Below are 24,993 nucleotides of genomic sequence, written 5' to 3'. Positions count from 1 at the left end.
GCATCGGAGAAGATGGCGACGCCGCGTACGTCTTCGTCGGGATTCACCTGCTTATGCTTGGCTTTGCAGCGATCAGCTTCCGAAAAGGAAAGTGAGATGGGCCTGTTCGTGGTGACTCATGCCTCATTGAATGTACCATGCAATACAGTCGAGGAGTTCAAGGCCAAATACGTGCAGCAAGAGCTGTTGCATGATGGCGGCTTTGGACGCGTCTACAGGTCCTGCGCATAGTATTTGCTCGCTCGCAACGCTTTGTTGGCACTGAGACTTTGAGTTGACTGTGAACTTTGACCGCTTGGGCTCCCCGACCCATTTGTAGCTGTGTCCGTCGCTCGGACAACTTGCCCTGCGTCGTAAAAGTTGTCTCTTTCCAGGTGCGACAAACAGCCCCTCGTAAAGCTGGCATGCCATGCCCGATCCTCTACAAGCTTGATTCGCTCATGCGTCAACCTTGATCTTGGTGCCCATGAAGCATGCACGAGAACATTTGCCTCGTCGACCCGAGTCGCCCTGGCTTGAGCTACGCCGCGAACAAGACATGTTGCGCCGGGTGGCGTCCTGCCCCCTCTTTTGCTCGGTCAGTCACTATGTGCAATCAGTACACCCGTTGTCTTGTCGCGTGTGGTTTCCCTTGGTTGCACAAACCCGTACCCACGCTTCAGACTGATCTTTTGCGAGCACGGATTTTGCGCCCCACCCCCCTCAGATGTATGACATCTTCTGGCGAGATACGCCCTATGAAGATGACATGTACATTGTCATGCTGCGCTACGAAACCGATCTGCTCGAGGTAAGCTGGTCTGACCAGCCTCCTGTCCCTGGATTTTAGGCCTGACGATGGTGTGGATCGCCCAGCGCAAATGCGAGCATCTTTGACACAAACACCTTGAAGAGCTCTTGCCCTGACCCACACCACGGCTGTGCTTGCCCAGTTGGTTGTGCAGCCACCCGCAGAGCGAGGGCCATTGAGAAAGAGCGAAAAGCAGCGCGTTTTTCTGCGCACCGTTTTGGCGGTGCAAATTTTGCACGAAAACGCCATTATCCACCGCGATCTCAAGCTGGAAAACGTACGCTCGCCCCCACACAAGACCAATCTGATTCAGATCATCGATACATTGTGGCAGGGCCGGCTGCTGATCGCCATGTCCTCCACTTAGATCCTGCTCAAGCAAGCAAACGACATGGATACGGCTGTGCTTGCCGACTTTGGTACGCCACTCTGAACCCCTGATGTTCTGATCTTGCACCGCCTCGCTGCTTTTCCTTGACTGTCACGGGCTATGCGTAGGTTGCGCTCGCGTTGTGCCGCCCGATCTGGGCAGCTTCTCCACGCGTATTGGCACAACGGTGGGTCTATGTCGGTTCTGCCTGCGCCATCGTCTGGACTTGTGACGCTCATCGGGACGCTCATCGGGATGCTCATCGTGACCTCTTGGATTCTTGCTACTTGGCTTGCACACCTGCCTGCGCAATCACATGGGGCTGATGGTACGGTAGGCCTTTTGGGCGCCAGAGATGGTGAGCGGCATCGACAGCTATACACATAAGGTGGACATCTGGATGCTGGGTTGCCTGCTATATACCCTGTGGACTGGCAGCTTCCCTTTTGGTCGGCCTGAGCATCCTCGCTGGCGTGCCAACGTCATCACGGCTAGCTGGCCCAAGACCTTGATAGATGATGCCCACGTCTTGGACCTTATCACCCACTGCCTGTTGGTGGACCCAGAGCAACGGCCCGACATTGGCCGCATTCGCACGCACAGCTTCTTTGTGAACAATTACGACTAGTCGCAATGCATCGTCTTCATTGATACGCGTGCTTATTTGGGGCGACTCTTCTTAGAATAAGTGACCTCTAATCTGTTTGCCCATGTCGCCCCTGCACGTTGTCAATTCACTCTTGCGCATTGCCATTGCATCATCATAAAATTAAATTGATTCTTATCGTCCAGTATCAAGGGTATTTCACAGAAAGCTGGTTGAGCTGGCATGTCAACCGAGCCGTAACCTAACTGGTTATCCTATTCTGAACATGCAAATCAATCCACCGTGTCCAGTTCTGAGTCCAGGTCAGATAGACATGTAGCCCACGAATCCTTCAAGCTACATTGAACGCCAAATCTATGAAATGATGCAGCCCGTATTACTTTTGCCCCTATGATTCTTGCCCCTTGTATGAGGATCCGCGTGTTGGTGCTGGGTTGACTGTGCGCGCTGTTGCTGTTGCTGCTGTTGCTGCTGAGCTGCAATCCTCTGCGCGTGCGCGTTCTCCTGCGCTTGGAGTTGGCGAGCTAAATCTGCATCGGACACAGGCCCGCCTACATGGGGCGAGGCGGCTTGTGTGGCAGGACCAGCTGTTGTGTTTTGCTGACGGTATTCCAAGTCCTGAAGTTGACGGGCTAGAGCTTCGTCACTACTGGGTGCATCGCCGGCCATGACCGACTCGTGTTGCTCCACCATCTGGAAACTGTCACTGAGAAAAGCGCCATCGTTCTCAATGTTGATGAGAGTTTCCTTGTGTGCGTGGATGGTTCGGTGTGGGCAAGGTGGTTGGCGACCAGAGGGGAGCAAGGTAAGAAAAGACTCGGGTCTCACAGACGACAGCGGCACAAGCGCGGGCCAATGCTTGCGGCAAGCACACGTGCGTAGCGCAGCTGACATACCCAGATGGCTGAGGTGGAGGCAAAAGCAGCATCAGTGACAAGGAGCAGAAGATCGCCGTGATTTTTATGCAAAACATTAAAGTGATTGTTGCGAAAGAATATGGCCAGGCCTTGCTCGGGCATGATCTGGTTTAATTCGGCCAAGCCGTGATAAGAAAGCTATCATGGTCCGTCGTGGGCAGGCTTGGTGAGGCAATGCGGGGCCTGTCTTCCAAAGGTGGCTTGCTACACAGATTTCAGCACATTGGCGTACCTGGGACGAGTTGTCATCGAGCCATTGGGTCACGAGAAGGGAGGCTTCATCGCTCTGGCTATCAGCCAAGAGGCTCACGGCCTGGTTGTAGGTGAGGTGCGCGAGCTTTTCATGAACAGCTTTCTCTTGAGGATCGACCAACCACCCATGATACAGACTACGAGAAACGGAGTCGATCATCGGAGCTTGAGCGTGGGTGCGCACTGCGAGCTTGGCGTCGCTTCGCGAAGCCAGACGAGGTGCAACCGTGGTAAGAAAAGAGAAGATCATGAAGGAGACCTACGGAACATGAAAGAGATCAAATACTGCAAGCTCGGGCGTAAACTCAAAGGCATCGGGCTTGCTGAACCGAGGGTTGACATCCAGGCTGACAAGGTTCAAAACAGAACAGGTGGAAGTGAGTTGATGGCCACAGGAATGGGCAGGGCTGAAAATTTGTGAGCTGAGCCCCAGCCAGGTCAAAGCGTTGGTCGGTAGGGCAGACGCAGGATGAGTGAAGGACACGCGCACGCACCCTCGAAGAAGTTTGGGGAAACGATCCATGAGACTCATCATGGCCGCTTCGCGATTGACGCGCTCCTCCTCACTCATGCTTGAGGTGTCTTCGTCCAGGAGATAGCTGGAGAGAAGTTGTACGAGGTGCTCAAAGGAGACGGAGGGCGTGCTTGGGGCCAAGATTAGGCGGTGGCGTAAAAATAGAACGTTGCAGACGGCGAGGAGTGGACATGGGCCATTAGCATTTTGGCCTAGGCGGGCGTGCACCAGCCTTGAGGTGAGCGCGAGCCAATTGATTCACCTCGGCTTCTGCGGCGTTGACGATTGACGATCAATAAGGCCCTTGCTTTGGCAGGGAGCAAGGTGCTTTCTTACAGAGGAGTGGTGTCGTTTCGTTTTGAAACTTAAACCAGCGCACGGGAAACTGATCTTGGGGACCCGAGGCGTCCAAAACAGCCTGTACTGGCGGCGAGGCCTGTTTGCGGATATGGAGGCGTTGCACAAACATTTGGCCGTGTCCATATGAGCTGCTCATCAAGCTCATCAAGCTGGAGTGGAGAGGAGGGGGAAGGGACAAGGTAAGGCGAGAAAAGACTCATGGCCGACATTAAAAACCCACCACGTCAGCGGCGCCGGCCTGCGCGCCAAGGGCCATGGCGGAATCTGAAGGTGGGCGAACGGCTGCCAGGGGTGCTGGTTCAGTGCTAGCGGGAGCTTTGCGGTTCTTGAGGGCGTCCATGGCCTCATTGTCGCCCATGGCTTGGGCCATGTCCTGGATCATGGCGAGGTCCTCGGAGGCAAGAGAGGACTGGAGGGCCACCGAGGGGGAGGGGGGAACGGCTTCGGAGGAAGCAAGACTAGTTGAGGGGGCTTCCTTGACCTCCGCATCATCGTCAAATTCAAGGTCATGGTCGAGGCCTAGCAGGTGGGGCCGACAGGATGGCACATAAAGTGATGAGGATGGCACATGAGGTTCCATTCAAGGCTGCCGGGAGGTGTGCAGAAGCTTCATCACACCTAGCGGCTGGTCCGCGTGGCCGGTCTGTTCCAACCACTGGGAGACCTCCGAAATGCTCGCTTGCTGATCTGCCATGCTGGCTGGTGTCAACAAGACAGCAAGCACACACACCGCGCAAAGACGAGCCACAACAACAACAACAACAACAACCAGCGTCCCAATGGCTACCGCCGAAGCGTGTGAGTCAACAGAGCCAAGGCCGCGGGATGGGGGGGCCTCTGACCACCACCAACAGGAGCCCGTTCACTGACACACAGAGAGAGAAGAGAGAGAGGGAAGAGAGAGATGAAGGAAATGCAGAGTTTGAGAGTTTGAGAGAGTTTGAGAGTTTGAGAGAGAGAGAGAGTTTGAGGGAGAGAGAGAGAGAGAGAGAGAGAGTTTGAGAGTTTAGAGAGAGAGAGAGAGAGAGAGAGAGTTTGAGGGAGAAAGAGAGAGAGAGTTTGAGAGAGAGTTTGAGAGTTTGAGAGAGAGAGAGAGAGAATTGAATGAGAGAGGATTTTCAGATGCGGTGGTAATAATGGTACATATGTAACGTGGGGATGGGGACGGAAGAAATGAGGGTGAGCAGGAGATGATGAGGAGGATGAGGAGGAGGATTAGGAGCATGAGGAGGTGATGAGGAGGAGGATAAGAAGAGGATGGTAGTCGATTGGAAGAGGGGGTTAAACAAACTCACAGTCAGTCAAACAAACGCAGCACCCCAAGTCGTCATGTTTAGATGAAGCATCAGTGGTGCCCGCTTTCACAACAGCACAGCAACAACACCATCTTTTTTTTAAAAAAAAAAAAAAAACGAAAAGGGACTGATGCGGGTGTATTCACATGTCACGACAAGACGTTGGTGCTGTGCCGGGTAGGGGTTGATAGGATAATCGGGTAGCTGAGAGGGCTCTGTCGTACAAGGCATCCTCAAGGCTTGTGGACGAGGCGAAAGGCGACGGCGGCCAGGCCGAGGCCTAGCAGGGCCAGACTTGCCGGCACGGCCCACTGATTCTGATTTGCCTGGGCCTCGTGAACGGCCTCGCGCACGGCGGCAGCAATACGCGCCTCGACATCATGAAGCTGGCTTGCCGCTTCGTCGGCATAGACCTCAATCTGACGGACAACGCGGCCGGCCCGACCGCGGGGCTCATCTTCCGGGGCCATGGCGCGATGAGCAAGCTCGAGCTGATCCACAATTTGCTCTAGGTGACCGCCAATCTCACGGGCAAACATGCGTGCCATGGCGCGATCAGACGGCGAGCCATTCTGATGCACGTTGTAAGTGTGCGTCAGGCATTGCGCCAGTGGCTCGTGAATGGAAGTGATGGCATGAAACATGTGCCCAAAATCACCCCAGTGCTGCTGGAAATAGGTCGCCAGTTCAGTCGTATCGATCGATCCCGAATGATCAGCATCGATCGAGTTGAAGAGCGCCAAAAATTCTTCCTCGTTCAGTTCATCCTCACCCAAAAAGTCACGCAGCTCCTCAAGGGATAGGCGGCCGTTGTCATTCTTATCCGCCCGGCGGAAGATGTCCTGGACCAGCTCTTGGGCACTTGCCATGGTGTCTGTTATGTATCCAGGCGTCTTTCTCAAAAGGCAACGAGCCAATCTACCACCCTCAAACAACGCCTCGGCTCAGCAAACCCTAGCAAAGTAGCTGATGAATCGCATACATAGTTCGAAAAAGCGGGCAACAACACAACGTGAGGTCAACTTGAGCCGGCCATGTTAACCCCGACCGCAATCGATGAGGACCACAAGCAGTCACAGCCGTCATTTCTACACACACACACACACACACACACACACACACACCTCCGCCCCTGGGCTCTTGATCCTCACTGAGGCCAATGGCAGTGAGCCAGGGAGGCCTCGCAAGACAGAGACAGAGCCAGAGACGCAGAGAGCCAGAGAACGAACCTCTGAAAAGTCCAACTGTTAGTGACAACAGTTGTTGTTCGGCTGGTGAAATACAAATGCCTGCAAGCAATCTTTTCATCCTAAATCAATTCACAAACGCACAAAAGATCACACAAAAGGCCTGTTACCAAATGTCATCGTCCACCTTCCTGTGGGCCGCTTGGCGCGAAACTGTGGGTTTTGTTGACAATTCACACGCAGCGCGCGAGACAACAGCGCGCCAAATCACACTTCTTCTCTCTCAAACACACACAACACACACACACACACACACACACAGACTCTTTTTTTGTCTCTCTCTCTGTCTCTCTCTCTCTCGCTCTGTCTCTCTCTCTCTCTCTCTCTCGTGTTTTTTTTCTTTCTTTTCCCTTTTGTTGTTTTGTTGTATGATTGTCATTGTCGGAAAGCGTCTTTTGTTTGACGGGATCTGGTCAATGGCAGCCCGTCAAATCGGCAACTTGACCGTCTATGGATAACGTATCGGGTGCTGCTGCCGTAGCTGCCGTAGCAGCGTCTGTGTGTCTGTGATTGCTCGTCGCTAACCGGAGGCGACAAGCCCCACCCCCCCACCCCCCCCCCACCATTTTTTTTCAAGCTCATCCGGGCTCGTGCAAGATCGTGTTGGCTGCCTGCATTCACATGTCAAGGCGCTCGAGTCCTTCCCGTCCGGGTCTGATTCGGTGCAACGTCTCGCGCGTTGTGACACCACGACCTTTGCTGGACGAGGTCCCAGACCACATGCTCCATATCATTGTGGGCAAGACCCTCTGCTGATAGCGCACGCAACGCAGGTTCAAGAACGCGTCGCTTCTGTGATCAAGTCTTGGATTGACGCGCAGTTGGTCCACAGCTCAACCAAACGCACGGCGATTGGTGGTGCAGAGGAACTGCTTCGGTTCATTCTGCTCGTTTTGGCAACAACACGGTGACCCGTGGCCTGCAAAGTTTCTGTTCTTCTTCCTCTTCAACACTCCAGAATGTTGCGCAACGGCACGTCAAGCTGGCGCTCAACTCGCGTCCAGGCCATGGCACAACTGGTGACGCTTCTGCTTGCGGCTGCGGCTGCCCAATCAAGCACCTGCTCCTTCAAGCCCAACTACTCTGATACCGTCAAACAAGCCGGTGCCCGCAAGGTCTGGATCAGCCTCTTCAACGCCATTGGCGCCAACAACATGTGCGTCCCTGCCCCTCCCCCCCGTTGGCACCCGTGCCCTGACATGCTAGGGCTTCGGTGCGCATGTTTTTCAGCCAGCGCAACTTGGCCTCCTCACTCTCACAATACAAACACCTGCATTTTGCATCTTTCATCTGCACAGGCAATGTGGTCTCGGTGAGACCGGCATGATGATGACTTCGGTCGTCGTTCAGGAAACGGGCGCAGCGTGTGCCTCATCCGACCTATTTGCACTTTTTGGCCAATCCTACTATCGCCTTGAGCTCTCCCCCGATGGCAAAGTTGTCCGCCGCTTCAATGCGGGTTGCGCCGACCCAGAGTGCACCAAGTCTGTTTCTCGTTTTTTTTTTCCCGCTTTTTTTTTTCTTGTGGCCGATACCCGGCTGCCCTTGACACTTGGCACTTGAGCTTGTATTTCTCCTGACACGCCGTGCCATGCGCCCACCCTGCCCTGGCTTGCTTCAGCTGTGACTACGATCGCACCCAGCTTGACATGCATGATTGCATGTCCGTTCCTGTCACAAGTGGCGGTGAGTCGGCCATCCTCAATGGCGGTAGCCGCGATAGCGGATACAATGCAATTTTGAACAACTAACGAAAAACAAAAAAAACAAAAAACAGCGAGCATAGGAACGGCTTCAAGGCTCACACGCGCATACCCGGCCCACCCTGCACGCTTGCGCACAGAACACCAACATCAATTCTCTGTCGCCTTTGCTCCATACAAGGAGGAGAGCTGTGTGGGCCCCTACGTGGTCACCAACTCCTCGGGCATTACGGCTTTGCAGACACTCACGTCGGACGCGGTCATGTGCCACCACGATGTCAACTGCACCTCTCTGCTGTTTGCCATCACTCTTGCCGAAGACCCTTCGAGTTGTCAAGCCGTCAAGCTCTTTCCCTCGAGCTCAGGGTTTTCCTACTACTTTACCCAGGATACTCCAAAGCCGGACAGCAATATCACCACCTACACGGTGACTTATTGCAACTCCTCCGATTGCAGCACCGGCTGTGGCCAGGCTCTTTCAGAACTTTCTGTCAACCAATGCCAAGCCAATCACCTAGCCTCCCTTCCGGGCGAACTCAGCTTGCTTCAAAACTCCAACATCCCGGCTTGTGAGAGGTCAGTGCGTCGTACTGTCATGTAAACCTCTCGCGCAAAAAGGGCCAGATGCACTTTTCAAGCCAAGCCACAACCGCATGGTATTCTCATTACCGTCTCTTACCTCATGATGCCTTTATCCCCTCTCTTTGACGCATTAGACCACAAACATCAAAGTCTGGCTGGATCATTGCGGCGTGTGCCTGTGGCCTTGTCCTCATCATGGTGGTTTTGTTCGGAGCCGTGAAGCTGAACCAGCGGCGCAAACGCAAAGCCTATGCAACGCTCAACTAAGCCAGAAGGCCCTGGACAGAGCACTCTCTGTCAACTTCATTCATCTTTCGTGCTGTCTTTTTAAAGTTCTTCTCCAGTGCCTTTGTTCCCGCGGTGTGTCGTCGGTAGTTTGTGTTTTTTGTTGTCCTTGTGATGATCAGTTTTTCTTTTTTTTTTTTTTTGCTCCGGGCCATAGTCCCGCTTCTTCGTCGTTGCCTTTTATTGTCGCATTTTCCAGCTCCCCATGCTGTTCTTGTGTGTTTGTTTTATCTGTGTCATGTACCCGCCCTTATACAAGCCAATGCTCGTCCCCAACAGCTATGCAACCTGTGCTGCGCACACTCTTGCATAGCTGTTTGAGGACTTGAAGACTTCATATCGGGTCAGAGACTGACTTGTCGTGGCGCTGTGCTTGTATGCTTATTGGTGTGTTGTCAAACAAGACGGTGGCTCTTTCGCTAATTGGGTCATTGTCCGCCCTTTGGTCTCCCATCTACCCGGCTACCCCCTTGCAAGCTGCGCACCTGGCATTGCCCCGTGTGAGTGCCCCACAATTGTTGGTCGCGTGTGCAGCTACTTTGTGTTCATTTTCAATCTGTGGCGTTGATGCGTGCGGGTGGGGTTGTGATTTGTTTCCACATGTCAACTGCCCACTTCAACAGCTCCATGTTTGGGATTGTGTAAATCGTGCGTCGTGTTTCTTGTGTGTTTGGAAGCTGTATGGAGTGCGGTGCCGCCGTTCTGAGACCCTTTGATGCTGTAATTTTACCAAATCTCTTTTCATACCATTAGAAACTTCAATTTCCGGCCATCGGGCCAGGGTGACAGCTTTGCATATCCAAGACACAACACGGGGCACAGCGGGCCCCACATGCAGTTGGCTGGTGACATAAATTCACGCTCATGGTTCATGCTGATGACGCCTCTCCAGCCTTGTCCTCCTCCTCCTTGAGAAGCTTGATGCCCGTGTACAGGGCCGTGATAATCTGAGCTTCCGTTATGCAGAAGCGTGCGCTAGGCGAAATGTCGCACACCCCGCCCTCGCCAATTGGCGTGTGCTCGCCGCCGATGCCACGCACCGACAGGCCCAGCGGGCGGCACACCTCCTTGGCCTTTGCATCCGTGCCATCCGCCGTCAGGTTGGGCAGGCCAATGTGCACGCTCGCGCGCATGCCCGTGCCCAGGTTGGTCGGGCAGCTCGTCACCACACCGTAGTCGGGTGACATGGCAAAGGACAGGCCCTCAATGTCGTTGACCACGTCCAGCGCCGTCTTCAGGCGGTCAAACACCTCGTTCAGCACCGTACCCTTGCGCATGCACATGATGCGCAGGTGGTCTTCCTCACCCACCCAGATGATAAAGCCACGATCCTCCGACACGTAGCAGCCACGGCCATAGGGCCAGTCGGCCGCAATACCAGCCGACGCCAGGTATGGATCCGCCGCCATGTCCTTGAACATGATGTGGTCCTTGACCAGCTGCTGGTACGCCTCCTCGCTGATATGGTCCGGGTGCTCGGGCGTCAGCGAGTTGTAGCCACCGCCGTACTCGGGCATGGCCTTGAGCTTGTCAAAGGCCTCACACATCTTCTTCTCCAGGTTGACACGGTCGTCCTTGGTCATGGCGCCCGGCAGCGGGAAGTCGGCCAGGTTGCGACCCACGCGCACGCGCATCGACAGCGCCGGCAAACCCAGGGCAGCCAGGTCCAGGCAGCCGTCCGCAGGCAGACCCTCGACACCCGACAGGTCCCAGTTGTTGGTGTGCTTGGCGTCCTCGCTCACCTTGTGGTAGTCGGCCAGGACCTTGCTGAAGAAGGGCTTGAAGCGGTCGTAATCGGCTGGCTGCATGGCGTAGCAGCCCATGCCCGAGTCACCGTTGTCGATACCGCTCTGGCAACACTTGATCAGGGCCTTCTTGTCGTCGTCGCTCAGCGTGTTGTAGTAATCGGCATCAAAGTGCTTGGCCATGCGGTTACCCGGGTGCGCCGCCTTGACGGCCGCAATCTTCTCCACGACATCATCGGCAGTGGTCTGTTCATCGGCGCCCTCAGCTGCAGCCTCTGCTTCTGCTTCTGCTTCTGCCTCTGCTTCCGGCTCGGCTTCCGCTTCCGGCTCGGCTTCCGCAGGCTCTTCCACCACCGGCTCGGTTTCGTCGTCATCTTCAGCTGCACTTGCATTCTCGTTCACGAGCATGGCCTCGTCGTCAGGGCCTCGGGCTGTCTCGTTGTCGATGTGACGACCTTCGATCTGAAGTCCAACATTGGCCTTCTCATCATCGTCGACCAAGGATGACAAGTCCAGCTGGAGCAGATTGACGGATTGTCCTTCAGCACACTGGTCCACGACCAAAGCCATCTACCCATACCAATGATCAAGCGTAGACATGTGATGCATGACGTGGTTGCATGGTAGACTGGAATCACAAGCTAGCAGGCCATGAGCAGAATCATACCTGATCGGCCGGCGCGCCGCTGATGTTGCACATGAAGCGAATGGCCTCGAGAAAGGGTTCACGAGGCACAGCTGTGCCCGAATCGTCGTCACCCAGAATTGAACCAAATGTGTAGAGGGCGTCAGCCAGCGCTGGCTTCAGGACCGCCGCCTGCAGGGCCAGGAATGGGATGATTGGGACTTGTTCACCAAAGTCACCAACGCAGAGGCTGTCCTGTACCGTTTGGCCGGGCAAGTTTTGCTCCTCACACAGGCGCACCAAGTCCGCAACCGGCACTGTTCCGGATGCAGGTAAGGTTGAGAACAGCTTGCGCAGCTTAGCAACAGTGAGCGCGGGGGCCTCACGGATGACGGTCGGCTCAATGGCGACGCGATCCTTTACAGGCGGCGCATCGCCGTTGGCCAGCGCCTCGAAATACTGTGCAGCCCATACGGTCAAGTTCGAGGGCTGCGTCTTAATGGCGGCTTTGGTAAAGCTCTTCAGCACCTCGGGCAAATCGGGAGGGATGCGGATTTGCGCCGCCGAATACATCGGCTCACCGGTCGGATTGCCACTCGAGGCCATGATGTGAGAGAGAGAGAGAGAGAGAAGAGAAATGCGTTGCCAAGGATTCGACAAGTTTGTTATTGTTTAAGACAGCCTTTTACCCCGACCCTCAATTCAAAAAAAAAGGAGAGCTGGTCGAATTGTCATACTTTTTGAGAGAGAGAGGGTGTGTGTGTGTGTGTGTGAATTCGATACGGCACAAGTCTATGATGATGAATTGGCCAAAGGAGGCGGCGCTTGGAGGAGCAACGGTGCAGATTCATGTTACTTGTGAATGCTCAGCATTCGGCATCGCGGGTGGGTGGCGGGCACGCTGTTTGAAGAGGAACACGGATCAGGCCGTGGGTGCCTTGGCGAAAGAGTAGGACGATTTCCTCTAGGGACGTGACGGGTAAGTTGTTGACACCCAAGGGCAAGGGGGTCCCATCAATGGTGAAGGGGGTGTCCGGCTCGGGACGCTCGTGATCCGAGCCCTTGCGGAGCAGATGATGAATAATCTGATTGCCAATGACGAGGCTGAGCGCCCAGGCCGATTGTTGCGTTTGTGATTCGCGCAGCAGGAACAAGCCATCCTGAATGCCCGCTGCAACAAGCCGTTGTTCGGCCTCCCGTCGCGAAATGGTGCCGTGGAGCCACATGGCGCGGTGTTCGAGGTGATTGTAGCGTGAAACTTTGCGCACCGGGTTGAGGGCACGCTTGCGCATGTCATCTAAATCCTCAGAACGAAAAGCAGTTGGCCGTCGATCGTTGAAGTGGAGGTGCGAGTAGCCGCGTGAGGGCGTGGCCTCCAGTATCACAGGCCGGGCATCCGCCCGGCTCGGCGAGGGTGGGGCTAGGGCTGGCAACACGTCGTCGTATTGATCGGTGCGAGGTTGCGAAGACTGGGCCGAGTGGTGTGTCGCCGTGGGCAGGACCAGTGCAGGCAACACATCATCGTATTCGGTGGCCACATGTGTCTGGGCAGCTGCTCCAGCGAGGGCCACAGAGGGTCGGGGGGCATCGGCTTTGACCCGGACCGTGCCCTTGAATGTCGACGGCGGCTCGGGCAGAACCTCTTCGTATTGATCTCCCGCCATTTTATTTTGCAGGGCCTGGCGCTCATCGGTGGGCATATCATCCATGTTGAGCTGCAGCTCCTGGTCGTGGATATTGCGATAAGACCGGCGACCGTTTGTCGAGGAAGCCTCCATCGGTTGGGGCAGGGGTGTTATACCCGCGTCACCCCCACTGTTCTCCTCATCACTATCGTCGCTCGCACCGCTGATGACGGCTTGCAACAGCCAGCTTGTGCGCGCGTCACCTCGAGTTGATCGCGGTTCATCGTAGGTCTCAGCTTCGCACATATCCACAGCATTGGGTTGTTGATAGGTGTCTTCGCTCGCGTAGCCCTGCCCAGGCATCCCACCCATCGTTCCCTGCCCGGAGCGTTCAGCATACGGTAGCGGACGCCCAATATCAACTTCTTCATACTGGCCTGGTACAAAATCTTCCGTTGCCGCCTCTGGTGGGGCATTTGAACGCTGGGAAAACGACAAGGGGGCGGAGGTCCACATACAGGATGACGTGAGATTGCCAGCGGAACTGCTCGATACCGAGGCATTGATGCGATCGCACAACAAATGCACCGATTTCATACCCGCCAAAATAGGCATCCACCCATGAGCATAACCATAGCACCCATGCTCGCGCCAGCGGCCAAGGCCGCGACCACGTCCATGATAAAAGGCGAGTGGCGATCCCGATATGCCAATCTTCCAGCACGATCCGATCCGAGGCCTCACCCCGGTGCCAGGGCGACTCTTGAGCCAGCCAGAACCAGCAAGATCAAGTGCACCCGCCCACCAGCCACCAACCAACACTCTTCTTCTCCACCACCCAGCAGTGGTCCGTCGACGGTTGTCCCCGCCTTCCCCGCCCCCACACACTCACAAGCACATATACACACACACACACACGCGCGAAAAAGTAAAAAGTAGTCACACACACACACACACACACACACACACACACACACACACACACACACACACACACACACACACACACACACGAAAAAGTAGTCACACACACACACACACACACACACACACACACGCTCCCTTTCTGTTTTGCTTGCTGGTGCAAATGTCAGACAATTTGTGTTGTCCCGTTTCAGCCGTCGGAGGGATACGCCTCGGGGTAGTGTGCATTAATTGACATGGTGTGATCGTTTAAAACTGGCTGGTATATCAAGACTGCAAGTGTGTGATAAAAGGGCAGAGGCAAGTGTGCTACACTTCGCTGCCATCCCCAGGAATGGCCGCACTTTGACGGATGGCCCCAAAGACGTCGTTCATCTGAACGCGGGTGTAGGCCAGAAAGCCCTTGGCTATCGAGGGATGCTTACACTTGATGACATGGCATCGATGGGATGTGATGGCCCAGAACCCAGAGCTGGGCGGGGCCAGCCGACGTTCAATCACGACCAGAAACTTGCCCGTCACAAAGACGTTGGTCACATCCAATAGTTCCACGCGGAGCACCTAAAGACCCATACCGCTCGTGAGGCTGGCCAACATCAGGCTGTTGTAGAAATGACGGCGAGTCAACTGGCAGGCATGAGACCACGCCAGCCAAGCACAGTGCCGGGCCTACCTCCTGGGTGCACGTTGTATACACGGACAGCTGCGTAGTTTCCAGATTCAGGAGCGCGTGTCGCCCCAGCCGGGGATGTGTACGCATGCCAGCCTGCACCATGGCCTCAAGTTCTGCCGCTGAGATGCCTATTGGAACCGTTCGAAGGAGGCAGATGAACGCCGATGAGCACGGCGCCGGCGAGGGCGAGGTGCCATTTTGAACTAGAGCTGGCAACACACCTTCGTTGACGGGAAAAGACAAGAGATGGGTCGGCATGGCATGCTTGACGATGCCGTTGATCCGGTCGTCCGCATCGGGGGGCAACAGAGCCAGTTCGCAAATTTGCAAAAGGCGCAAGTAGGAGCGGCGCTGAACAATGCCGCCGTCAATCTCGCTAAAGGCCGCCAGGTCTAAAACCAGCTCCAAATGCAGCTCATTCTGGTGTTGAATCTACCCAATGCGAGATGGCGCGTCAGCTTCTGCTCGAGTACGGGGCTACACAAGCTACGTGGCTGGTCCAGCCACACCGACTCAAGAACCTCACCTTGGCACGAAACACGTCTCGGCTCCAGCGCAAGGCTTTTTCGCCGTTGACGGTGATGATTCTTTGCCCAGGCTCCAGGCGTGGTGCTCGGGAAGCCGGGCTATGGGATTTGGCCTATCAAGCCGGGTGGTGGGAAGATCGCACAGAGGGGCATCAGGATGTGTGGAGCTGGGGGCCATATGCCGGAGCTAGATGTCTGGCGACAAAAGCAGAGAGCGAGACATACGCCGGCGACAAAGAGACCATGTGAGGAGCTAGACGTGGCCAAGATGAGACCATAAGGCTGATCCGAGTCGCGGGTGAGCGTGACGCCAATGGTAGGCGGCAGATTGCGACCGGGCGGCCGGATGGGCTTGTGCTCTGGGCGAGGGTTTCTTCTCTGCTTGCTTTCAGAAGCGGGAGCGGCAGAGGACATGGCCCGAGCCACGGCACCGATTTGCGAGTTCATGGTGCTGTGAAGCAATTCAATCTGTGCGGAGGTGCGCCGACTGCTTATTCAGTCGACGTCGGGCACGTCTTGCCCCGTCGTGCGCCTGCAAGGAGAGACCAGCTCGCGTCTTGCAGCGGGCCGTGGGCTTGAGATAGATGATAGTTTTGTGAAGAAGTTGAAAAAGTAGCTCGCGGGCAACCAAACGTGACACGTCAAGGTGGTGACCGCCACCAACCTTGATGAGGCTTGTCCCTACAACAACACACCAAGCTCGAGGATGTCTGCATGTGTGTAGATGTGTGTGTGTGTGTGTGTGTGTGTGTGTGTGTGTGTGTGTGTGTTTTGTGTTGTGAATGACATTCATGTGGCTCGAGTCATGTCCTTCGCTAGTGGTCACACCGGTGCTTGAATGCAAACCCCGCTCAGCTCGCGCCCACCCTCATAACCAAGTCCGCGCACATACCAAGGCGCCAGTCAAGGGGGCGCGATCCAGTACCTGACTGACCAGCCCATAACTGCGGACATGTCCGCAGCTGGAAATACGAGTATGGTCATTGTGTTCGTGTCTTTTCATTTTTTGTTTTGTTTTGGTTGGCTTGTGTTTTCCTTTTGACTGCTGACTCTCTCTCGCTCTCTCTTTCTCAGAGGTCTGATCTCTGATCTCTTGAGCTCTGATCTCTCTCTGTCTCTGTCTCTCTCTTGCTTTAAGCTCTGATCTCTCTCTGTCTCTCTCTTGCTTTGAGCTCTGATCTCCTGGCTTTGAGCTCTGATCTCCTGGCTTTGAGCTCTGATCTCCTGGCTTTGAGCTCTGATCTCCTGGCTTTGAGCTCTGATCTCCTGGCTTTGAGCTCTGATCTCTCTCTCTCTCTTGCTTTGAGCTCTGATCTCCTGGCTTTGAGCTCTGATCTCCTGGCTTTGAGCTCTGATCTCTCTCTCTATTGCTCTCTGATCTCCTCCTCTCTTGCGCTCGAAAGTGATACTGACAAGATTGCTTGCTCACGTCCTCTCTCGTTTCTCCTCTCGCTTTACTCTCTTGATCTTTCTCTCTCAGAACTCTGAGCCCTGAGCCCTGAGCCCTGAGCCCTGAGCCCTGAGCCCTGAGCCCTGATCTCTCTCTCTCTCTCTCTCTCTCTCTCTCTCTCTCTCTCTCTCTCTCTCTCTCTCTCTCTTTCTCTCACTGATCGCTTCGGTGTTCTTTCAGTTGACTTGCTCGCTTCGCGTCATGCGGGTCCATCTGGGTTTGGCCTTTGGGCTGGTGCTGCTGCTCGTGATGAGCTCGAGGGCGTATGATAATGGCGCTCCCTTTTCCAAAATGCCCCCTTTGGGTTGGAGCTCCTGGGTGGGGCTGGGCCCCGAGGGTAGCCCGCCCGAGTTTGATTACTGTGATGAGCAAAGCGTCAAGGTCCGTAAAGCTCTTCTCTTTAAAGCTCGGCCGGCAAGGCGCTGCTTAATCTGACGTGCAGGAGCCGCCAACCACCTTCATTCGCACGCCTTCGCTGGACGCCATCTCTAGGAAGCGATTGATGACTTTATGAGCCTCGGTTTTTACGATCACGGTTATCGCCACTTTCATCTCGACGACTGCTGGGTACGCCCTGCCCTGTCCTTGCAAGCCCTGTCCATCGCCAATCGCCCCTGCCCCCGCCACTGCCTTGGTGTCTTCCGCCCATTGGTCTGACCAGTACGTTGTGTTGGCCGCCATTTTCAGGCCGGTGGTCGCAACGCATCCGGCTACCTTTACCCGGAGACGGATCACTTTCCCAACGGGTTGCAACCTCTGGTCGACTATGCCCACAGCAAGGGTTTGGCCTTTGGCGTCTACACCTGTGCTGGCACCCAAACCTGCGTCGGCAATCGCCCGGGCTCCAAGGATCACTGGATGCAGGATGCCGCCTACTTTGCCTCTGTCGGCATTGACTGGGTCAAGATGGACTGGTACGTTTGAGTCGCCCCGGTGATTTTTTTTGTTTTTTTCCCTGATCTTTCGCTTTTTACCTTTTGTCCAACGTCCCCCTTGACCTCACTTCTTCTCAACCCACTTGGCGTGCGATGGTGCTACGCAAAAGGTGCAACACCGATGGCATGGACCCAGAGACCACGTATTCCCTGATGGGCGCCGCCATGAACTTTTCTGGTCGCCCCATGCATTTTAACCTTTGTGAATGGGGCAAGCAAGGTATGCCTGCCAACACACCTGTTCTCTTCAACCCTCCCCCCACAGCTCTATCAAACGATTCCTGAGCCCTACTTGTGATGACCAACGATGTATGCGTGTTTGACTTGGCATGTTACCCACGCACCAGATCCATGGAAATGGGCGGGCTCCATCGCCCAGTCCTGGCGAGCTACTGGTGATCACGTCGGGACTTGGGAAAGCACCAAAGAGATTATTGGCTCCATCCAAGAGGTCGTCGAGGCTGGCTACACCGGCGGGCCATACGCCTGGAATGACATGGACATGCTCGAGACGGGTGTGTATCCTGCCTGTCGCCCAGTATCTCCTGCCATTCTCATTGACTCGCTGCCGTGCTGGTCACCATCCCTGCTATCACTCTATAGGCAATTATAACCAATCTGCTCACGCCAACCACAAGGAGGTACTTTCAATCGGATGGTGGTCGGCATGGCTTGCGACCACAGTGCTCGTCGCACCGACCCTCACGATGCTGGGCTGGCCTCCACCACACAGGGAAACATGACGGCCATTGAGTACAAGACTGAATTTTCCATGTGGGCCATCAGTGCCTCGCCGTTGGTTGTGACCACGCGCATCAAGAGCTGTACAGCTCAACCCGTCCCCAGTGGCACCACATGCAGCATTCAACTCCTGGAGCAGATTTCAAACGCAGCTTGCCATCTCAACGCGAGCTTTGGCTGCCTATCCAACGGTAGCATGTGGACGAGTGACGGTTGCCGCGGCAGCTTTTCATGCTACCATAACAATGTGACTTGCAACGTCGACGGTGACGGCACTCACGTTTGCTCCTGCCAACCTCAAGTGTGCAAACCGGCCCTCACCGATCTGCAACGTGAAATCCTTTTCAATGACGAGGTCATCGCCATTAATCAAGACGTGACGCCCCAGGGAAAGACGGTGCACGCCGGCGATGATACCGTCTGGTCGCGCAAGCTCAGCGACAATTCGGTGGCCGTTGCTCTTTACAACTCGGATGATAATGACAAGTCGATCGGCTTCCAGCTCAAAGACATTGGCTTTGACTCTGGCGTCAAAGTGGCAGTGCGCGACCTTTGGGCTCACTCGGACAACGGCACGATCACCGATGCCTTTGACCCGGTCACAGTGCTGCCTCATCAAACCATTGTCTTGCGGCTCACCGAGGCCAAGTAGTGAGTGACTGGGCGCCACGGTGCTTTTGTCAGTCGTGCGCCTAGTAGAGGCTCACAAGGTTCTTTCCAATTCAAATTCGCGTTGTTTCCGAGTCGCAACATTTCTGTGCTTGTCAACTGGTGATGGCGACAAGCACTAATATGGTGGATCCAACGCAGGCGATTGTCCTACTTAAACCGTACAAGCCGTAACGCCTGCGGATAAAAGATACGGTGCAGGTTCTGGTCTGGGCGGGAAAATCGAAACACACAGAAGAATGGCGGGAAAATCGAATTCTCCCATCTCCACATCCTTGATCTTGTGAGCATTGCTTGATCCCGTGAGTTCTGCTTGCTTGTTCTCTCGTGAATTGTGCTTGTTCTCGTGAGTTCTGCTTGCTTGTTCTCGTTAGGACTGCTTGATCTCGTGAGTTCTGCTTGTTTTCTGCTTGCTTGTTCTCTCGTGAGTTGTGCTTGTTCTCGTGAGGACTTGTTCTCGTGAGTTGTTCTCTCGTGAATTCTGCTTGCTTGTTCTCGTGAGGACTGCTTGATCTCGTGAGTTCTGCTTGTTCTCTCGTAAATTCTGCTTGCTTGTTCTCTCGTGAGTTGTGCTTGTTTCTTGTTCTCATGAGTTCGTGAGTTCTGCTTGATCTCGTGAGTTCAATTTTTATCCTATTTCATAACTTTGATTCCTCTAAGCACAAGACGCTTTACACATGTATCACAGGTTAACCCGCAATGTTGACGCACGAAGCCGATTCGCCACGTCATTTTGGTGCCTATTTTTGTGTCTGTGGCTCGACGAGTTGCATTTATAAACTGTCTGCGGCTCGACGAGTTGCATTTATAAACTTTGAGGATGGCACTTGAACACGACAATGCTCCGGCAGCTGACCAGGTTGATGCTTCGAGCGATCGAATGCAGGACCTGGCACTCGATAAGGGTTCTTATCGTGAACGTGTTCAGAAAGTGATGGACTTTTTTAAAGAGCAACCTGATAATCCCATTGAAATTATGAAAAAGGTGGTGCGATTTCTGCTGCCGGACTTGGACGAGCCTGATATCCCCAACTCGGCTGAGAGGTGTGGCAAACTGTTAAAGGCAAAAAGCATCTTTGTGCACATCTTCGACTTGGTTAAGGGTCTCCAAAATGGCCGATTGGCAGAAGAGCTCATTCACAAGGATATTCAAGGGCTGCGCCGCCGTATCCGGAAGATCGGGTCCTTTCCTCGGGAGCGGGCTAAACGTCATGGTCTTAACAAGTTGTTGGCCGTGGTGTTTCCTTGACTGGTGCATTTGGCCAAGTATTACCTTGTCGTGGTTGTGTTGTCTGGAGAATGTGTGGGGAATAGGGGGCGCTGCTGCTCAAGGACCGGCGAGCTTTCTTGTTGTGGTTGTTGATGTTGTCTGCACCCCAAGTCAAGTCGTACGAATCACGTTGTTCCTGGCAACTTTACTAACAACGTTGTGCTACACCTTGATTTTACCAGCTGTTCGACCCGGAACTCTCTGTCTCTCTGTCTTTCTTCTGTGCTGTAGATGTCCTCGCATGCATGTTATAATCGCATCGATAAGTTTATTCTTGAGCTACATACACTCTTAATTGATCTTGGAGAAACGAGAATTCTTTTCACATTTCCAAATATTCTAAAGCGGTCGTCTTGTTCGTGCGTGATAAACCAACGCCGAGAACAAGGATCTGGCTGGGTATCCTAAAAGCCAGCACGAGCGGAGGTTCTTACCCTGCCCTATAATCGTCGCGGACGCTACGGGCAAGGATTACAGCGTAGTCTCAGTTGCTGCGTGTTGGGCCAGCATATCGGCCAGTATATCAAAGGTGGGCCTTTCCTCCGGCGTCTTTGTCCAGGTGGCCTGACACAACCTAGGGCAAGTTGTAGCACAATTCGATCAGCCGAGAGCCAGCCTTTGACTTGAGCACGACCTGACACAAGCAACACGCCCAAAGTTGGGCAAAGGAGGCGCGCGAAACGAGTCTTTGTACCGGACAATGTCCGCCGGGACGTCGCGAGGCAGCTCGGGTGTCAGACCTAATTGGGTCGCGCCCACGCGGGCCACCGGTGGTGAGAGGTAGACGTAGCGTATGTCTCAAAGTCCCGTGTCAAGCGAGCAGTTATCGCCTCTTACCTCGGCGGATGGCGAGCAAGATGCCTCCATGCTCCATCTTGCCAAAAGGAACATCGCCTCGAGTAACAAACTCATATAGCATCATGCCAAAGCTCCTGGTTGGTGGCACGTCACATAAATTCATGAGTCAGTCGCCAAAACCAGGTGGCCATGTCACGCTCGACATATTGTGTGTGTGTGTGTGTGTGTGTGTGTGTGTGTACGCAACTCAGCACACGCACAGACACACACACACTCACCAGACGTCTGATTGCTGAGTAAACTTTCGGTGCGTAATCGCCTCCGGAGCCATCCATCGAAAGGCCAACTCCTCGTTGCTCATGCTGCGATAGTAGTCTTGGTGCTGTGACAAAACTCTGGCCACTACGGGCACGCCATGTCGAACATCAGCCAAGTCTTGAGATCGAGCCCTCAAGTCTCAACCCGACAAACCAAGTCACCAGGCGCGCACGAGCAAGCAGACCGATGCTAGCCAACGTTGCGGGTGCGTGAGGATTGGCGTTGTCACTTACAGCCGAAATCTGTTATCTTGACCTGGAGTGAAGGCTGCTCTGTGAACACGAGCACATTCTATGGAACCAGACACCGCATTCCAATGCGCAATGCACACGGGTGCATCAGCAAACATTGGGGTTGAGGGCCCTTGGACAAAAACGACCAGGCTCACTAGACATGGTGCCGAGAACATACACGGGCAGCCACGTCACGGTGCACAAAACCTTGCGATGATATAAACGCAAGGGCCTCTGCAACCTATGACCCAAATGCGCATGTTAGCTTTTAGTCGTACGGGCAGAGTATTCCCAGCGCATGAGGCTTCCGTCTCAAGCTGTTGTTGGGACTTCCAGCGCAGCGTCCACGTTAGGAGACCTACTTGGCGGCCAGCATCCAGCAGCTGATCCAGCTCCAGATCAGATCCGTGCAAACTTAGATATCGCTTCATGTCACCGTGAGGAGCAAATTCCATCACAAAACTCAGCTCGTCACGCTCAAGCCTGTCAGAGAATGGCAGCGACCGAGACCGAGACCAATGGTGAGATGAAAGGTCATTTCCTGCACCAAGGCAGCACTGAGATCATCCAAAATCAAAAGTCCTCGTGCTGGGTTTATTTGGCAAGTGGACTGAGCAGGACGTACGGGCTCATGACGATGCCAAATATGCGAACAATGTGCTCATGGTCCCCGACCACGTTTAGTAACTGGCATTCGCGCAAGATGGCACGCTTCCCATTCTCTAGACCCTAAGAAAAGAAAAAAGAGCATGTTGCGTCATTGAGCAATGTTCTCGCCGATAGCCGCCAGGCAGGTAGGCACGGTTGTCAATCTAGCATCTCTGCAAGCCTGCGCATACCTGCGTGTGTACATGCTTGATGGCCACTACCTGCCGCTGGCCTTGCGCAATCCAGTAGCCCTGGCAGGAAAGAAGAGAGGCTTGTCGTCAGAACATGCTCGCTGTCCCCACCAATGTAATCCGTGAATACAATTCAACGACTACGAACCCTGTGAATGGTGCCGAAATTACCATGGCCCAGCTGCTCTTCGATCATCAAGTCCGTGCTGAAAACAAAAAACAAACAAACAAAAAACAAAAACAAAAAAAAAAGACAAACCATCAAGTCAAGAGATGAGGGAGCACCGTGGAGTGCAGCGGCCAACGCAATTTACCTGGGAATGAGCGAAAGCAAGCTGTGACTGGATGTGCTGAGACCAGCATTATTGAGTGACGTTTGGTCGAGTAAGGATTGCCATTGATCACTGAGGTCATTGCTAGCCTTGACCAGGGCTCTTCGTCGGCGAAGGCGCCAGATAGCCGCCAGACCAAGTAAGAGGGCGCCGGTGCACGCCAAGGTGATACCAATGGCAAGCGCCGTGACGGAAGCATCTGAACCCGAAGCAGCGTCAACTGGAGAGCCCTTGCCACGCGGATCAGTTAAAGGCGTGAGCGTGGTTCCGCCCGTTCCCTGGTGGGCGGCATCCCATAGCTTTTGAAACTCGTCAAAGGTGACAGAGGTTGACGTTATATTGTTCCGATAGATGGGATTGGTGATGGGCCAGATGGAACCCTCTTGAAAGAAGAGCAGGCCAATTTGAGAAATGTATTCCCCGTTTAAGTTGTCCTCAAAGCCAAATCCAAACCGAGCGCCGGTCAGAAAGGTACCGTCTGAGACGTTGGCCAGCATTCTACGCAGATATCGGTGAGTGAGGAGATGCACCTGGCTGGCAGGCAAGCACACGAGAAGCTGTGTGGAGCAGAGCAGATGTGGAGCAAGCGCATGTGGATAGCCCAAAGCCAAAACTCAAGACCTACTGCATGGTGGTGGCTGCAAAGGTGATCTCCAGGCTGTTTCGGCCACGATAAACGCCATGATACTCCCCGCATCCACCAGTCTTTCGAGGTATGCTGGCAAGCTACAAACATGCAAAGGGCGGGGAGGTTGTGAGGAGGCTCAGATTTGGTGCCCATGGAGGAAGGTCGGGAGTGGGATTATTTGCCGCTAGCTGGCAGGTTGTACGTCAAGAGGTGTGTTGCCAGCATTTCAGCCAGGCTTACCGTGCCGTGGCTGATGACGATATTAATGTTGGTGCATACATCAAAAATGGATCCAGGGCTGGAGCCGTAGGACGCAAAGCGCGCACTCATTACCGCCGAACAGTGTTGCTCATCTTCTCCGTCCGGGCAATCAGCGACGCCATCACACAACTGAGTCGCTAAAATCTGATGTGAGGAGTGCAGGCAGGCAAAGGGTGGGACGTGGGGACAATGGGTGGCGTTTTGGAAAGGGGGTTCGCCCGTACACGTGCACTCCATGCGCGGCACCAAGGACCGGGTATTGTCGGTATAGGTTGAGAGGCACGATGTGCCATAGACGGCACCAAAGCTGATGGCCTGCCGGAAAAGGTGTTTGTTGGCTGGGCCCAATGTGCGACCCAAAATGCGCAGGGCCGAAAAGTTGAGGGCAAGAGGAAAGGTGTCGTAATCAACATAGTCGAGGTACAAGGAGGCAAATTTGGCGTCCACCAGGCTCTGGCGCTGCGGCAACATGTCATACTGGAGCCGCGAGAGCGAGGGCATGCCCAGGTCCAGACTCATGGGACTCCATTGCGAGATATTGAGGAGTTTGACATGTTCGGCATCTTTGACAAAAAGCGAGAGCGTTTGGATGGCGGGAAACGGTTTGCTCACGGTGCTCTCCCAACCCAATGGCGCAGGGGCAATGGTCTCGAAGCGCAGTTGCAGCCAGGTTAGGCTGGGCAAATTGGATGCAAAGTAGTTTATGCTATAGCTCTCGTCGCTGGAGAGCGGCGCCAAGCCGAGTTCGAGGAGCGCGCTGGAGCGGAAGCTCGGTATTCCAGTGTAGGGTGTTTTGCGAACCAGGAAACGATAAATTTTCTGTTGCTCCATAAAGTCTGCATCCATGTCCACAGAGTCGTAGGAAACGAGCTCGAGGTTGATGACGTTGGTTGGGAAGGTGGTGACGCTCAAGTAGAGTCGGGTGAAGCTGCTTTCGATCAGCGTGAGTTTGATAATGTTCGGGGGCACGCCCTGAGGCGTTGGGGCCGTTTTGGCAGTAGAGCACAAGTAATGGTTGTTTTCATCTAGAGTGCAATGCTCGTCCAGGTAGGCTTTGCAATTGCCTGCGACAAACCAACTCCCGTTGACACAGGTGGCCCAATGCTGGTCGACCTGGGAAGTCAGCGAGCAGGAGAGGGCGCATTGAGCCCCAGCTGTTGTATTGCTGCACCGCTGGCCTGGATAGCCGCGCACGATGCTTGGACATGGGTCTGGTGCCACCCCAAGGTGCAGAACCATCAGAAGCCAGCACACAATCCATCCGACTCGCTGCCGCCGGCGACCAGCCCAATGGGTCGCCATCGCGACCGCGTCTAAGCCATGAACAGACACATTGGCATTTCAAACGAGGGCATGGACAAGCAACGCAAACACCACCTCAAGTCTAGCATCGCCACGCAAAGCGCAACAAGCGGCGCAAGAAGAAGCCCGAGCAGAGGCCCGAGCAGACCGTCGTTGACTAGCGAGATATCGAGACT

At 54.5% G+C, this 24,993-nt stretch overlaps 9 protein-coding genes across 9 annotated transcripts in view; 3 read left to right on the top strand and 6 right to left on the bottom strand.

The window, feature by feature from the left end:
* Positions 1-12: 12 nt before the first annotated feature.
* MONBRDRAFT_29072 (uncharacterized protein) lies at positions 13-1,788 on the top strand (the record flags this gene model as incomplete). Its single annotated transcript, XM_001749547.1, has 7 exons — positions 13-218; positions 320-374; positions 707-790; positions 933-1,067; positions 1,158-1,209; positions 1,289-1,347; positions 1,498-1,788. The coding sequence occupies 7 exons, from the start codon at positions 13-15 to the stop codon at positions 1,786-1,788; spliced, it is 882 nt and encodes a 293-aa protein (XP_001749599.1).
* A 333-nt stretch (positions 1,789-2,121) lies between these two features.
* Positions 2,122-4,563, bottom strand: MONBRDRAFT_34177 (uncharacterized protein; the record flags this gene model as incomplete). Its single annotated transcript, XM_001749482.1, has 8 exons — positions 4,429-4,563; positions 4,031-4,329; positions 3,787-3,886; positions 3,431-3,662; positions 3,200-3,283; positions 2,917-3,073; positions 2,664-2,789; positions 2,122-2,514 (listed from the first exon to the last, which is right to left on the bottom strand). Exons 1-8 carry the CDS (start codon positions 4,502-4,504, stop codon positions 2,122-2,124), a joined length of 1,467 nt encoding a protein of 488 aa, XP_001749534.1. The 5' UTR covers positions 4,505-4,563.
* Positions 4,564-5,338: 775 nt separating this feature from the next.
* On the bottom strand, positions 5,339-5,974 carry MONBRDRAFT_29070 (uncharacterized protein; the record flags this gene model as incomplete). Its single annotated transcript, XM_001749481.1, has 1 exon — positions 5,339-5,974. One exon carries the CDS (start codon positions 5,972-5,974, stop codon positions 5,339-5,341), a length of 636 nt encoding a protein of 211 aa, XP_001749533.1.
* A 1,385-nt stretch (positions 5,975-7,359) lies between these two features.
* MONBRDRAFT_29069 (uncharacterized protein) lies at positions 7,360-8,904 on the top strand (the record flags this gene model as incomplete). Its single annotated transcript, XM_001749546.1, has 6 exons — positions 7,360-7,508; positions 7,559-7,664; positions 7,703-7,836; positions 7,974-8,038; positions 8,196-8,631; positions 8,772-8,904. 6 exons carry the CDS (start codon positions 7,360-7,362, stop codon positions 8,902-8,904), a joined length of 1,023 nt encoding a protein of 340 aa, XP_001749598.1.
* Positions 8,905-9,667: 763 nt separating this feature from the next.
* On the bottom strand, positions 9,668-10,850 carry MONBRDRAFT_34176 (uncharacterized protein; the record flags this gene model as incomplete). The annotated part of the gene is made up of 1 exon (XM_001749480.1): positions 9,668-10,850. The coding sequence occupies one exon, from the start codon at positions 10,848-10,850 to the stop codon at positions 9,792-9,794; it is 1,059 nt and encodes a 352-aa protein (XP_001749532.1). The 3' UTR covers positions 9,668-9,791.
* Positions 10,851-11,021: 171 nt separating this feature from the next.
* Positions 11,022-11,908, bottom strand: MONBRDRAFT_38771 (uncharacterized protein; the record flags this gene model as incomplete). The annotated part of the gene is made up of 2 exons (XM_001749479.1): positions 11,335-11,908; positions 11,022-11,237 (listed from the first exon to the last, which is right to left on the bottom strand). Coding segments are annotated over exons 1-2 (780 nt in total), but the record flags the coding sequence as incomplete, so codon positions are not given.
* A 250-nt stretch (positions 11,909-12,158) lies between these two features.
* MONBRDRAFT_11698 (uncharacterized protein) lies at positions 12,159-15,488 on the bottom strand (the record flags this gene model as incomplete). Its single annotated transcript, XM_001749478.1, has 5 exons — positions 12,159-13,400; positions 14,157-14,402; positions 14,515-14,946; positions 15,041-15,154; positions 15,267-15,488. The coding sequence occupies 5 exons, from the start codon at positions 15,486-15,488 to the stop codon at positions 12,159-12,161; spliced, it is 2,256 nt and encodes a 751-aa protein (XP_001749530.1).
* Positions 15,489-16,692: 1,204 nt separating this feature from the next.
* On the top strand, positions 16,693-18,819 carry MONBRDRAFT_29066 (uncharacterized protein; the record flags this gene model as incomplete). The annotated part of the gene is made up of 7 exons (XM_001749545.1): positions 16,693-16,872; positions 16,984-17,058; positions 17,179-17,405; positions 17,537-17,646; positions 17,774-17,941; positions 18,030-18,067; positions 18,160-18,819. The coding sequence occupies 7 exons, from the start codon at positions 16,693-16,695 to the stop codon at positions 18,817-18,819; spliced, it is 1,458 nt and encodes a 485-aa protein (XP_001749597.1).
* A 1,758-nt stretch (positions 18,820-20,577) lies between these two features.
* Positions 20,578-24,993, bottom strand: part of MONBRDRAFT_29065 (uncharacterized protein) — a gene marked incomplete at both ends in the record, with an annotated part of 11,126 nt that continues 6,710 nt past the window's right edge. Inside the window, 13 exons of the mRNA XM_001749477.1 lie at positions 20,578-20,680; positions 20,801-20,846; positions 20,944-21,038; positions 21,183-21,306; positions 21,456-21,513; positions 21,634-21,696; positions 21,818-21,938; positions 22,081-22,184; positions 22,295-22,354; positions 22,443-22,500; positions 22,609-23,124; positions 23,252-23,352; positions 23,495-24,579. Of these exons, the coding sequence (XP_001749529.1) occupies positions 20,578-20,680; positions 20,801-20,846; positions 20,944-21,038; positions 21,183-21,306; positions 21,456-21,513; positions 21,634-21,696; positions 21,818-21,938; positions 22,081-22,184; positions 22,295-22,354; positions 22,443-22,500; positions 22,609-23,124; positions 23,252-23,352; positions 23,495-24,579 (2,534 nt within the window). The remainder of the gene's footprint in view (positions 20,681-20,800; positions 20,847-20,943; positions 21,039-21,182; positions 21,307-21,455; positions 21,514-21,633; positions 21,697-21,817; positions 21,939-22,080; positions 22,185-22,294; positions 22,355-22,442; positions 22,501-22,608; positions 23,125-23,251; positions 23,353-23,494; positions 24,580-24,993) is intronic.

Source organism: Monosiga brevicollis, genomic scaffold (assembly GCF_000002865.3).
Source record: "Monosiga brevicollis MX1 MONBRscaffold_31 genomic scaffold, whole genome shotgun sequence".
Taxonomy (NCBI): Eukaryota; class Choanoflagellata; order Craspedida; family Salpingoecidae; genus Monosiga; species Monosiga brevicollis.
Note: the sequence above shows the minus strand (reverse complement) of the source record. Positions and strands in the feature narration are given on the sequence as shown.